The sequence below is a fragment of the Babylonia areolata genome, chromosome 34 (assembly GCF_041734735.1).
Source record: "Babylonia areolata isolate BAREFJ2019XMU chromosome 34, ASM4173473v1, whole genome shotgun sequence".
Taxonomy (NCBI): Eukaryota; Metazoa; Mollusca; class Gastropoda; order Neogastropoda; family Buccinidae; genus Babylonia; species Babylonia areolata.
The window spans coordinates 14,554,889-14,567,643 of record NC_134909.1 but is presented as its reverse complement, the minus strand read 5'-3'; the positions used below and the strand labels follow the sequence as shown (position 1 = coordinate 14,567,643).

The window sequence follows — 12,755 nt, the reverse complement described above, 5'->3', positions numbered from 1 at the left end:
GCTATCTGATAGCAATGCAATGCAGACGCACAAAAAAGTCGCATAGAAAAAAAAAATCACGGAAAAAAGACACCATTGCAATCTTTGCATAAACTAAAACAATACAGGATCAAGTGGAAGCAAATAATAATAATAATAATAATAATAATTATAGAAACACAAGTTTCAAAAGAAAATGCTACTTTCTTGGGGTTTTTTGTTTGTTTTTTTTGTTGTTTTTTTTGGCTACTGCTCGGATATTATTCAAGAAAAAAAAAATCAGGATTAAAACAACAACAATGCACCATCTCAACCAATTAAAAGCTTTTTTTTAAAAAAACAGGTGTGTTGAAAAAAACAACAACTTTGATCATGAAACGAATGAACTTGCAGAAAAAAAAAGGTGGTACTGCACTGTTCGAGATGCGGCTATCTTCCAGGGATACCGCCTTGAATTTCACACAGAAAAGAAAAATCTGTTGTGACAAAAAACAAAACAAAAAAAACAACAACAATACAATACAGTATTTCGAACTTTCCTTTTATCAGAAAAGAAAAATGCATGTTATTCTTGTTTATATAGAATATAGTCCAAGGGTAAAATATCAGGCGGCATTTTCTCCTCACCGCATCAGTGGACAAAAACTTCCATCTAAACCAGCACACAAAACGTTCCCCAGAATACATATATATATATATATATATATATATATATATATATAGAGAGAGAGAGAGAGAGAGAAAATGAATGCACCATTAACGAAGCACTGAGTACACAATGATCATCTCCTTATTTAAAAAAAAAAAAAAAAAAAAAAAATTAAACCCCAACAAAACAACAACAACAAAAAGATAACAATTTTGATTGAAAAAAAAATATTGCACCCAAGGCTAAAGTGGATTATTTCATAATCTAAAGAAAAAGGAGACAGTTTGATTTCCATGATACAACAAAAAATCTGGCACAATCTCAAGATGTTTACACAAAACAAATGCGAGATGGTCAAGAAATAGTCAACAAAATTTTGAATGTAGTATGCAGAGATCTAACAAAACAAAACCACCAACTTCATTGATTAAACAGATGGTCTTTTTGGAGGGTGGGGTGGGGAGGAAGGTGGGGGGGGGAGGGTTGAAGGGCAGACGACCCTGATCCCCAAAGATTCACGACGACTTTCAAATGCCATATGCTGTCCGGTGTAATAGCCCAACACGACCCCCCCACCCCCTCCCTCCTGCTGGATCTTACCCCAGGGTAATTCTGGGCTGGCCTAGAAATTGTGGTTGGTTTGGTCGCCACACCCCAACACCATAACTGGAATTTATCTCCTTCCGTCTGTTTTCTTCAACCTGTTGAAGAAAAAAATAGGGTGGGGGAGGTCGTTCTTGGCTAGCCGGAAGTACATGTCGGGAAGTTCTTCCTTTGATAGCCTGTACTGATTCTTACTGAGCCAAGTTTGCACCCCTGGGGTGAGTGAGTGAGTGAGTGTGTGTGTGTGTGTGTGTAGGGGGGCGGGGGGGGGGTCACTTCAAGATACAGCCTGGAATGACTCATATGTCCTGTGTGACGAGGGTGGAATCCAGATCAGTTCCGACTAGTTCGTTGACCTACGCAGACATATATATATATATATATATATACCCCACCATTCGCAGGATATTCCATGCTTAGGCTGGTCTACAGAGACCTGAGCTTGCAAGATTTGACCCTAGGATAACAACCCCCCCACCATCCCCCCCAAAAAAAAACAAAACAAAAAAACAACCCCCCCCCCCCCCCCATAAAAAAAACAACCCAAAAAACCAATCAACCAGCCGGGGGGGGGGGGGGGTTACGTACAAATATTCTGCTACACGGGAATACACGGGAATAAACGGAACGGCTATGAAATACGGAAATACCATGAAAATGAAACGGAACAATCCTTGTTAATTTACAACAGAAAAAAAAACAAACAAACCGTAATATAAGCAAAACACAGAACAAAATCATACAAAACAATGTAATACTCTCCTACCAATCGAGATTCATGTACATCATTGCACGTACGAAACTAAAAGCAAAGAGAAAACAAAAGTAAAATGTAATCTGTACATGAGCCGAACAGAGCACACACAGATGGCAAAAATCAACAAGAGCTATGTAAATAAATAAATATTTTTTAAAAAAAGTCCAGAATTCCAGCACGATGAATATACCACCACGGACTGAAGAAGCGGTCGGACAGACAAAGAGACAGACCGACAGAACAACAAACAAACACGTGTGCGAGAGTGTGCAAGAACATGAACAAATGGTGGAACTTTCAACATCATCAGAACATCTTCCCCCCCCCAAGACCAAAACGTAACACTCATCAGTTCAATTTTTTACATAACTCCCCTTTCAAACCTTAGCACTCGCAAGTCCAAACATTCAAATGAATCACTAACTTGCGCTTGTATTCAATTCATTCTTTTGAATTCATAAGCGCATTCGAACGGATACTAATGTACTCTTTTACCTTTGCCACAGTCATTTTATGCAAAACATGTGCAAAATCGGTTCACAATGAAGATCAACCTCTATCATATATCAGATGGAATATTTAAGAGCAAGACAGCTGCGTTTTCTTTCTCAAGTTAATCCACCGATATTTTCGGAAACATTAAACGCAATACTAAACATTTTGTTTTCGATATCTTTTCGCGTTCGTGGGCTGCAACTCCAATCCTTTTTCTCGCGGGTAGACAGCCGTACTCTGCTTTCGAAGGTGTGCATGCTGGGAATGTTCTCGTTTCCATCAGCGCCGAAATGGATTAGGGAATCATTAACGTGTGCGTTTGATCTTCTGCATACGTATACAATGGCACATCAGGAAGAGAATCTCCACCCTTGTCTCGCAAGTCGTCCTAGGAGGGCGGAAGGGGCGAGATTCGAACCCAGAACCCCCCCTCGGCTGTTAGGCGCTCTTCAGAAACGCGGGATTGGTTTGCAGGCTCCGAAGCTTCAGTTTGCGACATGAGGCGTATCTGCCTACATGGTTCAGAGGCGCAAAAGTTTCCAGCAATCTTTTACGGCCATCGGGGCCGAAACAGAGCCTTAAACTCTGATCATTTAACTGGTGGATCACTGGATCAGAAAGACCATCAGCCCGACCAGTTCTGCTGCGGTGACTCCGTTTCAGAGGTGTGCACGTTGCGTTAACCCTCAGCGCTTGGAGCAGCACCCTGCTTGTCAAAACGATGGAAATATTAGAATGCCAATAGTAGAAATTTCACCCCCACTTCGTTTTGTTTTTCTTCTTTTCTATTTCCCTTTCTAGTTTACTTTCCGAACAATTCATCTCGGTCAATTCCACTCCCTGCAAACATAAACTGTGTGAGCAATGTACAGTCTATTCTACAAGGATATTCTACATCTTTTAAAAAAAATTTTTTTTTACAGGAACTAAAAAAAAAAAAAAAAAAAAAAAAAAAATCCAACGCAACAAACACTGACGCAAGTGGAAGGAAAATGAAAGCCGAACACACGGGACAGAACTGTTCAAAATGCAATGAAAGAATACATGCTCTATTATGTACACGGGTGGTACTGTTATTTTTCTATCATGATAATAATCGTAATTATATTCCCTTTTGGAACATTCGTTAGACACAGTTCGGTTTCAATATACCTTTCGCACACACATCCAGAGTAAAATGTTAGCAGCAAATGGCAAATTGTCCTGACAATTTTCAGACACAGACACAAAGCAAGCAAGAAACACCACAGTCAGAGAGAGAGAGAGAGAGAGAGAGAGAGAGAGAGAGAGAGAGAGAGATGAAACCAAAACACAAAAAATATGTACATGTCTTAATATCTCAGGCTAACATGAGAAAATGGAAAAAAAGTAACTTGCCTATAGTGCACACAACTCCAGTCATAAAGAAAGAGAAAACAACAACAAAAAAACAAACGATATATTTACAAGTGATGCTGGGACGATTATCAAAAGATGAACATAACACCTCTGAACTAAGCACGATTTTGGAACCATACGAAAATGTGTACACATAACTTTCAAAGAGAATGACCCACGTATAAAGAAGGGCACAATAATTAACCATTACGCATAATGATGAGACACAGATATACCAGAATGATTTGGTGAGTTTGTGAAACATAAATGATCAACGATTTTAATATCATAACGGCATTAATGACAAGAATGAAGTGTTGGTATCGAACATGTCCAGTTGAAAAAAAAATCCTTGCTGTTAAATTTCGTAGATACCACTTTTGTTCTTCACTCATTCCCTCACTCTCTCGTGTATCCGTTAAAACGAAGACTTCAACACCAAGTGCGCACGTGTAAACACATTACATTTTTGTGTGTGAAGCCGATGAATTGTCGGTGAATTTGATGAAAATCAGCACTGTGATTAACGGACACGACAATTACAATGACATACAGGCTTGTGGGAATGCTACACAACAGCCATCACATCACATCACATCACAAAACATCTTTTGATATTTCTTCATCCATACAGCTTTAGGATCAGGAACTAGTCTATTTGTCTACCACACGGCATCTTTTTGATATTCATCCAAACAACTGAAAATAGTTCCTTCAGGAAACTGTACTTTGTCCAAAGGCATTTGATTGAGGACTACTTTGGGATGCTTTTTTTCCCTCTTTTTTTTTGATCAGAAATAAACTCAATAATTTTTTTGTACTTTATCTTTTAAGATAATTCTTAACAAACATTGAGGAAACCTTACATCATCTATTCTTCCAATTTCTTATGTTCTTCCCCTCCTTTTCACCCGACTGATATTTGTGTGCGTGTATTTTTGCTAGTATTTATTCTAAAATGAGAAGAAAAAAAAAAAATAGACCACAGGTGACAGTTGTGACTTCAAATCTGTAGAAGACAGCAGGGGGTGGTGGGAGGGAACGCCTGAAGTAAGATCATGAAAATGCCGTCAAACCTAATAAAGTTACCTCAAGTTTACATCAAATTTACCTCAGTTTTATTCGAATATGAAAATTTTGACACATGGCAATGTTCTTATCTTCATTACATTTCTTTCTCTCCTGAGTTTTGTTTTCATCCTCATTTTCAGACTCTGTACAGTCCCAGTATGTCCTGTAAAACTCCAATCAAGGTCATCAATGTTCTGGCTTTTTTTTTCAGGTTCTTTTTCAGCACAAAATAAGTCAATGTTTTGTTGTTTTCTGTTTTTCTCCAATCATTTCAAGGCATTGTCTGTTTCCCAACATTACTGAAAATGTTGCCAGTTCACAATGCTAACCCATTAATTTGTTTTCTTATTTAAACAAAAATCTATTCAGACCAGTTTGTTACCTGAATGGCTCATCCTCCCATTTGCATTCAACGAATTTTCTGCATTCTCTCGTCTCCATAACACTCGGGTACCTTTTCGTGCCCCCAAAACGAATCCGCGAATGATTCCAAAGCCCATTCGTACCACAGCACTCCTTATGGCAGTCTGCGGTTCAGAAAGAACAGCTCTTACAACTGTTCTCCTGAGCTGCCAGGACGGAATCTACCTGAAGTAACGACTGAGCTAACTCTTGTGAACTTAAACGTCCGCAGCTTGTTTCAACTGATCACAAAGTGCTGCAAGCATAAATCAGAAAACTGAACTTTGCGATTTTACCGCCTCCAGAAGCAACGAGCATGGTAAGAGTTTCTGGTTCTCTCAAAACTAGTTTTGAAAGGATCGGCTGAAAAAAAAGGTGGATGAAGGGACGAGAGTGGGTGGGGAGAGTTCGAAGTTTCTGGAAAATAAACCCCATGACAATGGAAGATGTCACTCCCCCCTTCCAGTTCTGTTCACCAGAGTTATCAAAAATCATTTCTATCATTGTCTCGACCATCTGTCTTACACTATGTGCACACACACGCTAAGTAACAAGCAACAACAAGCAAGTAGGATTTCCCAAGGACACAAAACCACGCTGAAACTGGACCCCCAGCCTTGACCGCTCATCACTGAACACTGGATCAGAAGTTATACTACCATGGCGCCTCAAAAAAAGAAAAAAAAAAAGAGTTTACTTTTACATTTTTGTGTCAAACTTCTTCTTCTTCTGCGTTCGTGGGCTGCAACTCCCACGTTCACTTGTGTGCACACGAGTGGGCTTTTACGTGTATGACCGTTTTGACCCCGCCATATAGGCAGCCATACTCCGTTTTCGGGGGTGTGCATGCTGGGAATGTTCCTGTTTCCATAACCCACCGAACGCTGACTTGGATTACAGGATCTTTAACGTGCGTATTTGATCTTCTGCTTGCATATACACACGAAGGGGGTTTAGGCACTAAGCAGGTCTGCACATATGTTGACCTGGGAGATCGTAAAAATCTCCACCCTTTACCCACCAGACGCCGTCACCGTGATTCGAACCCGGGACTCTCAGATTGAAAGTCCAACGCTTTAACCACTCGGCTGTTGCGCCCGTATCAAACGAGATGGGTCTTAACTTTCCACAACACGCCTCAAATGTACTGGATGTTCATATATACTTGAACAATACTTCCCCACAGCTGTTATCAGTTTTGTTTTCAGACCAGACCACTTAGCACTTGCTATTTTTAGTCCCTGTGCTTCGCAAGCAAGTCGATACACAAGCAAAAAAGCAGAAGCAATGTCACTGACAAACTAACATGTTCCCATGCACACTTTGCATTGATCTTTTCACGTAAGATTTAACAAGAAAACTGCGACTCACAAAACAGTAATGTTCGTTATGTTCTGCATGCTTCTCAGTCATTAACTCATGTCCTGTGTCCATTGTTTTTCTTTTTTTCCGACGAACTCACTTTTTCTTTCAGAAACATTAAAACACTTGTACCGATATCTTTTCCTCTCGATCACACACGGCCTTTTATCATTAAGAAAGAAAGAAAAAATCATCCACGGACCGTTATAATTGAGATTTAAAAAAAAATTTTAAACTACTGTGCTCTCTTTGCAGTGATGGATAATGACACAGTCACCAATGTGAAGCAATGATGTTTTGTTCGAACAGAAGCAACGCAAGAGCCACGATGCTTCAGCATCGAATGACTCGTATGGGGGAATGACGCAGTTGCAATTACATCTTGATAATAATACGTCATTTCATTGACTGACGCGAAAACATGTCGCTAAATCGCGAAGTGGGACAATACCATTATGATGTGAGACGGGGTTTGTTTTTTTTTTGGTGTGTGTGTGGTTGTGTGTGTGTGTGGCTGTGACATAATGAAAGCATGATCGGCGATATGATTTGAAATGAAAGACAATGACAACTACTAATTTAATGCTATGAGAGGAAAATGATGAAAGATCAATATGCAACGTGACGCTATTAGGGACTGCTATTCCTACCAGCACAACATGTGTCAACGATGATGTAAATCGTATATATATATATATATATTTGAACAACACAGCTTCATAATAAGTATGTACAGTATTTACAAGCGTGGTTTCAATGAAGACTTGACAGTACTAACAGCCAATGATTGAAGTTGTGTATTTCCCGAGATTTGCTGTCATAATATTCATACACAAGACTTGAAAGAATTTCTGATTTTTTTTTCTCACTCACGGCAGTACGGTAAGAGGGTAAGAATATGTATGAGGGGGTGGGGTGGGGGGATGGGGCGTTCTAACTGATGACAAACACTGAAGCAAATATCATTATGGACATAACTTTTCCCCCATGATAAAACATGACGTGTAATTTTGAAAGAAAAATCATATTAGTAATACTAAGTAATCACTTCAGTTGTTGGTAACATACAGTATCACTGAAATGGAAACATCATTGATGATTTTTTTTTCTTATCTGATGGCGATATATTCACACTGTTAAACCGATTTGATTGGGGGAGAAAAAAAAGAAAAAAACAAACAAAAAAAACCCCACCCAACCTGTAAAAGATTAGACAGCTGCACGAAATTTATGGCTTACTGAGAAAATAAGTTTGATTTTTGTTTAAAGTAAAAAAAAAAAAAATCATTCTGCGCCACAAAACACAGTTCCCTCTCTGTGATCAAACGCTCTTCAAGTGATCTTGATGTATCGACATTTATAAACAAGAAAGAAACTTTTTAAAATTTTTTATCTTCATTAGCAAAGTGGAAAGCCCTGCTTAATCAATGAAGAACACCACAAGCTGTTACAACTCGGGGGGGAAATATGGCATAGCTCAATGTGACCTACATTTGGGCATACTCGGAAGCTTGGGTGGTGGTGGTGTTGTTTTTTTTTTTACAGGTGCACATATAAAACCGATGCCTTGATTAACATTTTTATGAGCAAACGCGACCCCCCCCCCCCCCTCAACCCCCCGCCACCTCCCCGTTAGCCCAAACCCACTCACGCCCTTAAAGTAGTTCCAGACAAAGGTATTATTTCAAATATGAACTGACGAGTGACCATAAAAAAAAATATAAAAAAATGGTATGGGTTGGGAGTGATGGCGGGGAGTGGTAGGGATGGGCAATTATATCATGTAGCAAGGAACCTGCTACTGTGCGCAAAGATTTTCCTTTAAAAAAAAAAACCCAAACAAACAAAAACCAGCCTCCTCCTCTTCATCTAGATCGTGACCAGAACATAACAATGTACATTTCCCTAACGTGACCATGATGAAATTACACACGCCTCTACTACACAAAATATGATCACTGTGCACACACAAAATGACACTGACAGACAAGAAGACAACAGAGAAAAGAACAGAGAGAGAGTGTGTGTGAGGGGGAAAAAATCATATAAGGAAAAAAGTTTTTTTTTCTTTTTTTTTTTCTTTTTTAATCATAACGTTCGAATCATATTTGGTCAGAAACAGGGGTAAGTCCCATAATAATGACAATCATAATCATATATATAAGCTGGACCCACCGATGATGGGATATTTTAAGGGGAGGGAGAAACAACGACGACGACATGACGTCACCACGAGTGTGACGTCACACTCCACCTCACTAAACCACTCCCCTCGGCTCCCCCTTGCCCTCCCCTCCTCCATCCCCTTCCCCCCTCCCAATCCCCATCCTCCCCCCCAAGGGGGATGACGTCAGATCCTGAAATGATGATGCTGGCTTTGTCGTCGTCATCAGACGCTGTGATGTCATGGGTGGTTGTCGGGCAGCCGCGGGGGCTGGGGGCTCCCTTTGATCTGGGGCAGCCCCGGCCTGGGGGCTGACCGGGTTCTCTCCTGGGTTCCCTCCTCGTGGCAGGCATAGGGCTCCGAGTAGTGGTTACTGGACCCAGACACGTAGCCCGTGTCGTCTGCATGAAAGAAAACCATTTTACAATGAATAAAAACTGTAGTGAAGAGCAGAAGTGAAACTCACATGCACTGCTTCCGTTTCTACTGTTATCATAATGTCTTTAATTTATTTCAATACTGAAAAAAAAAATTGACAAATTGTTGAATATGTCATGAAGAAAGAACAGGTAATTTAGTCACTTTCCTCAATGTAAATAACAAGAAAACGAATATACTCGTCACCTACCTTTGTGAAAATATACCAGGAAATGGGTGGATAACATACCTTAACACCTGAAAAAGCGTAATTATCTACCAGAGATTAGGAAGCTTTTTCACCTACCTTAACACCTGGGAATACGTAATCACCTTGCACCTACCAGAAAACATGAAGCTTTTCACCTACCTTAACACTTGGAAATGCGCAATCACCTCACCTACTAGAAAATAGCAAGCTTTTCACCTTCCGTAACACCTGCAAAAGCAGTAATTACCTACCAGGAAAATGGGGGAGCCTTTCACCTACATTAACACCTGGAAATCCGCAATCACCTTCCACCTACTAGAAAATAGCAAGCTTTTTCACTCATCGTAACACATGTAAATGCGTAATTACCTACCAGAAAATGGGAAGCCTTTCACCTCTACCTTAACACATGGGGAATGTGTAATTTAGTCACCTTCTTAAACTGAAACACACCAGAAAAGAAACGAGCGTCCTCTCCTCAGCACCTATCTGTATGGAAACACACCAGAATAATGACTTGTGGCTCAAGTCGCCTTACCTGTATGGGAAATGTGCAGCAGACAAATCCACCAAAACAAATCCAAGGACACACACACACACACACACACGCAAAAACACAAACACACTGAACAACTCCCCAAGGACCCACTCCACCAATCACCACCACCACCACCTTACCTGGGGCTCCCTTCTGGTAGCGCATGGCGCCCAGCTGGCCCGCTTGGGGCGGGGGCACTGCGTGCGGAGGGCCGGGGGCGAAGGACGGGAAGGAGCGCGTGGCCCTATAGGTCGTGACCCCAAGGTCAAGGTCCTTGGTGGAGCTGCTGCATCCGGCCTGCTCGCTCTTAGCTGACAGCAGCGATTCGCGGTTCGCCGCTCGGTTTCTGCGCTTTCTGCGCCCAGCTAGAGAAGAGGGAAAACAAATTTTTTTTCTTCTTGTGATAAAGAAATTGGTAAGCATAAGAATGAAGATATTTACCTTGTAAAGTTTACGTTTGACTGAAAAGTTCTACCCTAGAAAAAGGGCGCGAGGAAAATCGATCACAGTCGCAACCTTAATCGGGTTTGAACAAAGCCCATCCTACTGTAATTCTTTCCTTCTTTTTTTTTCTGAAAGCCAGGGCGTACCATACATGGGTCAAGTCTGGCGTAGTTTGCTCATAACCACGCACTCCAACTGATTATTTCCTGGCTCCTTGTACAGGGTATAACTTCAGTTAAACTTCTAATCACAAGGTAAGCCTCCTTTGACCTTTCAATCAAAAAGAAGGTAATGATTAGCCTAAGAATAAAGGACTTGGAATGAAGATATCATCTCAATTAGTTTAATCTTTCATTTGAAGCAGAAAGTGATTAGCATATGAATAAAGAATTCAAAAACATTTCTCGTCTTGAATTTACCACAGGCATTAGAATTCTGTTATTAAAAAAAAAAGGCAAGGAAAATGCCTTTATTTCCAAATGTAGCAGGGTCACATGAATATATCGAGACTATTTCTGAAAAGGTTAGTCAGAGTTATCTAATCTGGACAGCATTCTTTGAGCAGATAATCAAGAAAATGTAATCGTGAACCATGTATGAGCTTAAGGGTTAAAAAAAAAAAAAAGTTAGTCTAACTTGACGATCTTTTGTGTGCTTTCCTTTAAAAAAACAAAACAACCCAAACAAAAAAACCGAGCCTTGCTTAAGGAAATTTTCTAATTTCAAAGACTAATCTCTAATTAGGTAAACCACTGGATTGAAAGGGTGGTTCACGAATTAACAATGTCATTTACATACATTTAAAGAGACCAGGCAACAGGAAAACAGACTTGGATCCATTCACTGCTACACCACCAAATAAATACCCCCCCCCCCCCCCCCCCCCCCCCCAAAAAAAAAAAAAAAAAAGCTGACAAATATTCTAACATCGATTTGACTAATCTGATAATTTCACACAACCTATTAATAACATGAGAAGAAACTGATAACTATATCTGCACGGGAAAAAATGTATGGAAAAACAACTCAAAGAAGAAAAAAGATGAGAAAAAGAGACTCTTTGTCAGTACACAGAAGTTATCTTCGCGTGTTTGAGCTGACTGATCAAAGATACACTTTCCTTGCATTAACAAAGCGAAAAACTGGTAAAGCACGTTCGGTATATATGCAGTTAGTGTGTGTTAACCAAATATTAATAGTGCAATGTCAAAAGAGACATGGACTGCAACATTCCCAGCTTTAAAGCACTCAGCTTATACAAAGCTTACAAAATAATAAATATTTTTAAAAGCTTAGAAAGATACTGTTTTGATTCATGCTGTTTTTAACTATCCTAGGAAAGTGAAGAACACTCGGCTTATATCACAGATTGACATAAGTTTACATTTGGGCCAACAGCAGAGTGAGAGCTGTATTATCAATGGTTTCTCCAGTCAATGGGAAACCATTTACAGCTTAGTCTTTTGTGAAGGACTATGACTCTCAAACTAGGAGGCAAAATTGCACTGGCTCTTAGTGCTGCAGCCTTGTGGGCTAGTTGGCCTTTGGGAACCATCCCAACGCCGACTGTCCTAAAACCCTCTTGGCCGAGAGAGTGGGGATGTACTTGGGCAAGACACTCTCCACTATAATCAAATTCTAGCCCAAATAGTCGGAACAGCAGTTGCCTCCTCTGCTGTTCTGATGGTCATAGTCGGACACGACTGACTATCATATATATATATATATATATATATATATATATATATATATATATATATATATATATATATATATATATATATGAGAGTGAAGCCAACGTGAAACAGAAAATGCAACATATTCATTCAAAAGAAAATGCGAGATAAGTAGGCAGTGTAAGCATCAGATTAATTCACTGTCAACTGACACGATGATTCGTTGTCTGAACATGAACTTCAGGTCACCTACAATGAGTGAAGAAGGAGCATGATATCTTATAAATCTTCACGATGAATAAAAGAAAAATAAATCTAAAATACATTTTCTAAAAAAGCACTGGAAGAACTATCAAGATGTCAAAACAGTGCATAAAGTGTTGGATTAATTCAATTAAACATCAATTATCAGATCAATTTTCAAATGTCAGTTATGAAGAGATATACTGCAGGTGCTCAAAGGGTGTATAAAAATATGCTTGACGATTTATAAAAAAAAAAAAAAAAAAGAAAAGAAAGAAAAGCATGATTGTTATGGGAAAAAAGAGCCAAAACACTTCGTATTTCTAATAGAAAAAAAGAACAGAAGAATTAACAGATGACAAAACAT

General features: G+C 39.6%; 1 protein-coding gene across 8 annotated transcripts in view; it reads right to left on the bottom strand.

Annotated features, from left to right (window-relative positions):
- Positions 1-8,977: 8,977 nt before the first annotated feature.
- Positions 8,978-12,755, bottom strand: part of LOC143277441 (uncharacterized) — a 179,958-nt gene continuing 176,180 nt past the window's right edge. For all 8 annotated transcript variants that reach the window (XM_076582262.1, XM_076582261.1, XM_076582263.1 and 5 more), the window contains 2 exons: positions 10,166-10,390; positions 8,978-9,260 (listed from right to left, as the gene is read on the bottom strand). In XM_076582262.1, coding sequence (XP_076438377.1) covers positions 9,100-9,260; positions 10,166-10,390 — 386 coding nt within the window. In that variant the 3' untranslated portion in view covers positions 8,978-9,099. The remainder of the gene's footprint in view (positions 9,261-10,165; positions 10,391-12,755) is intronic.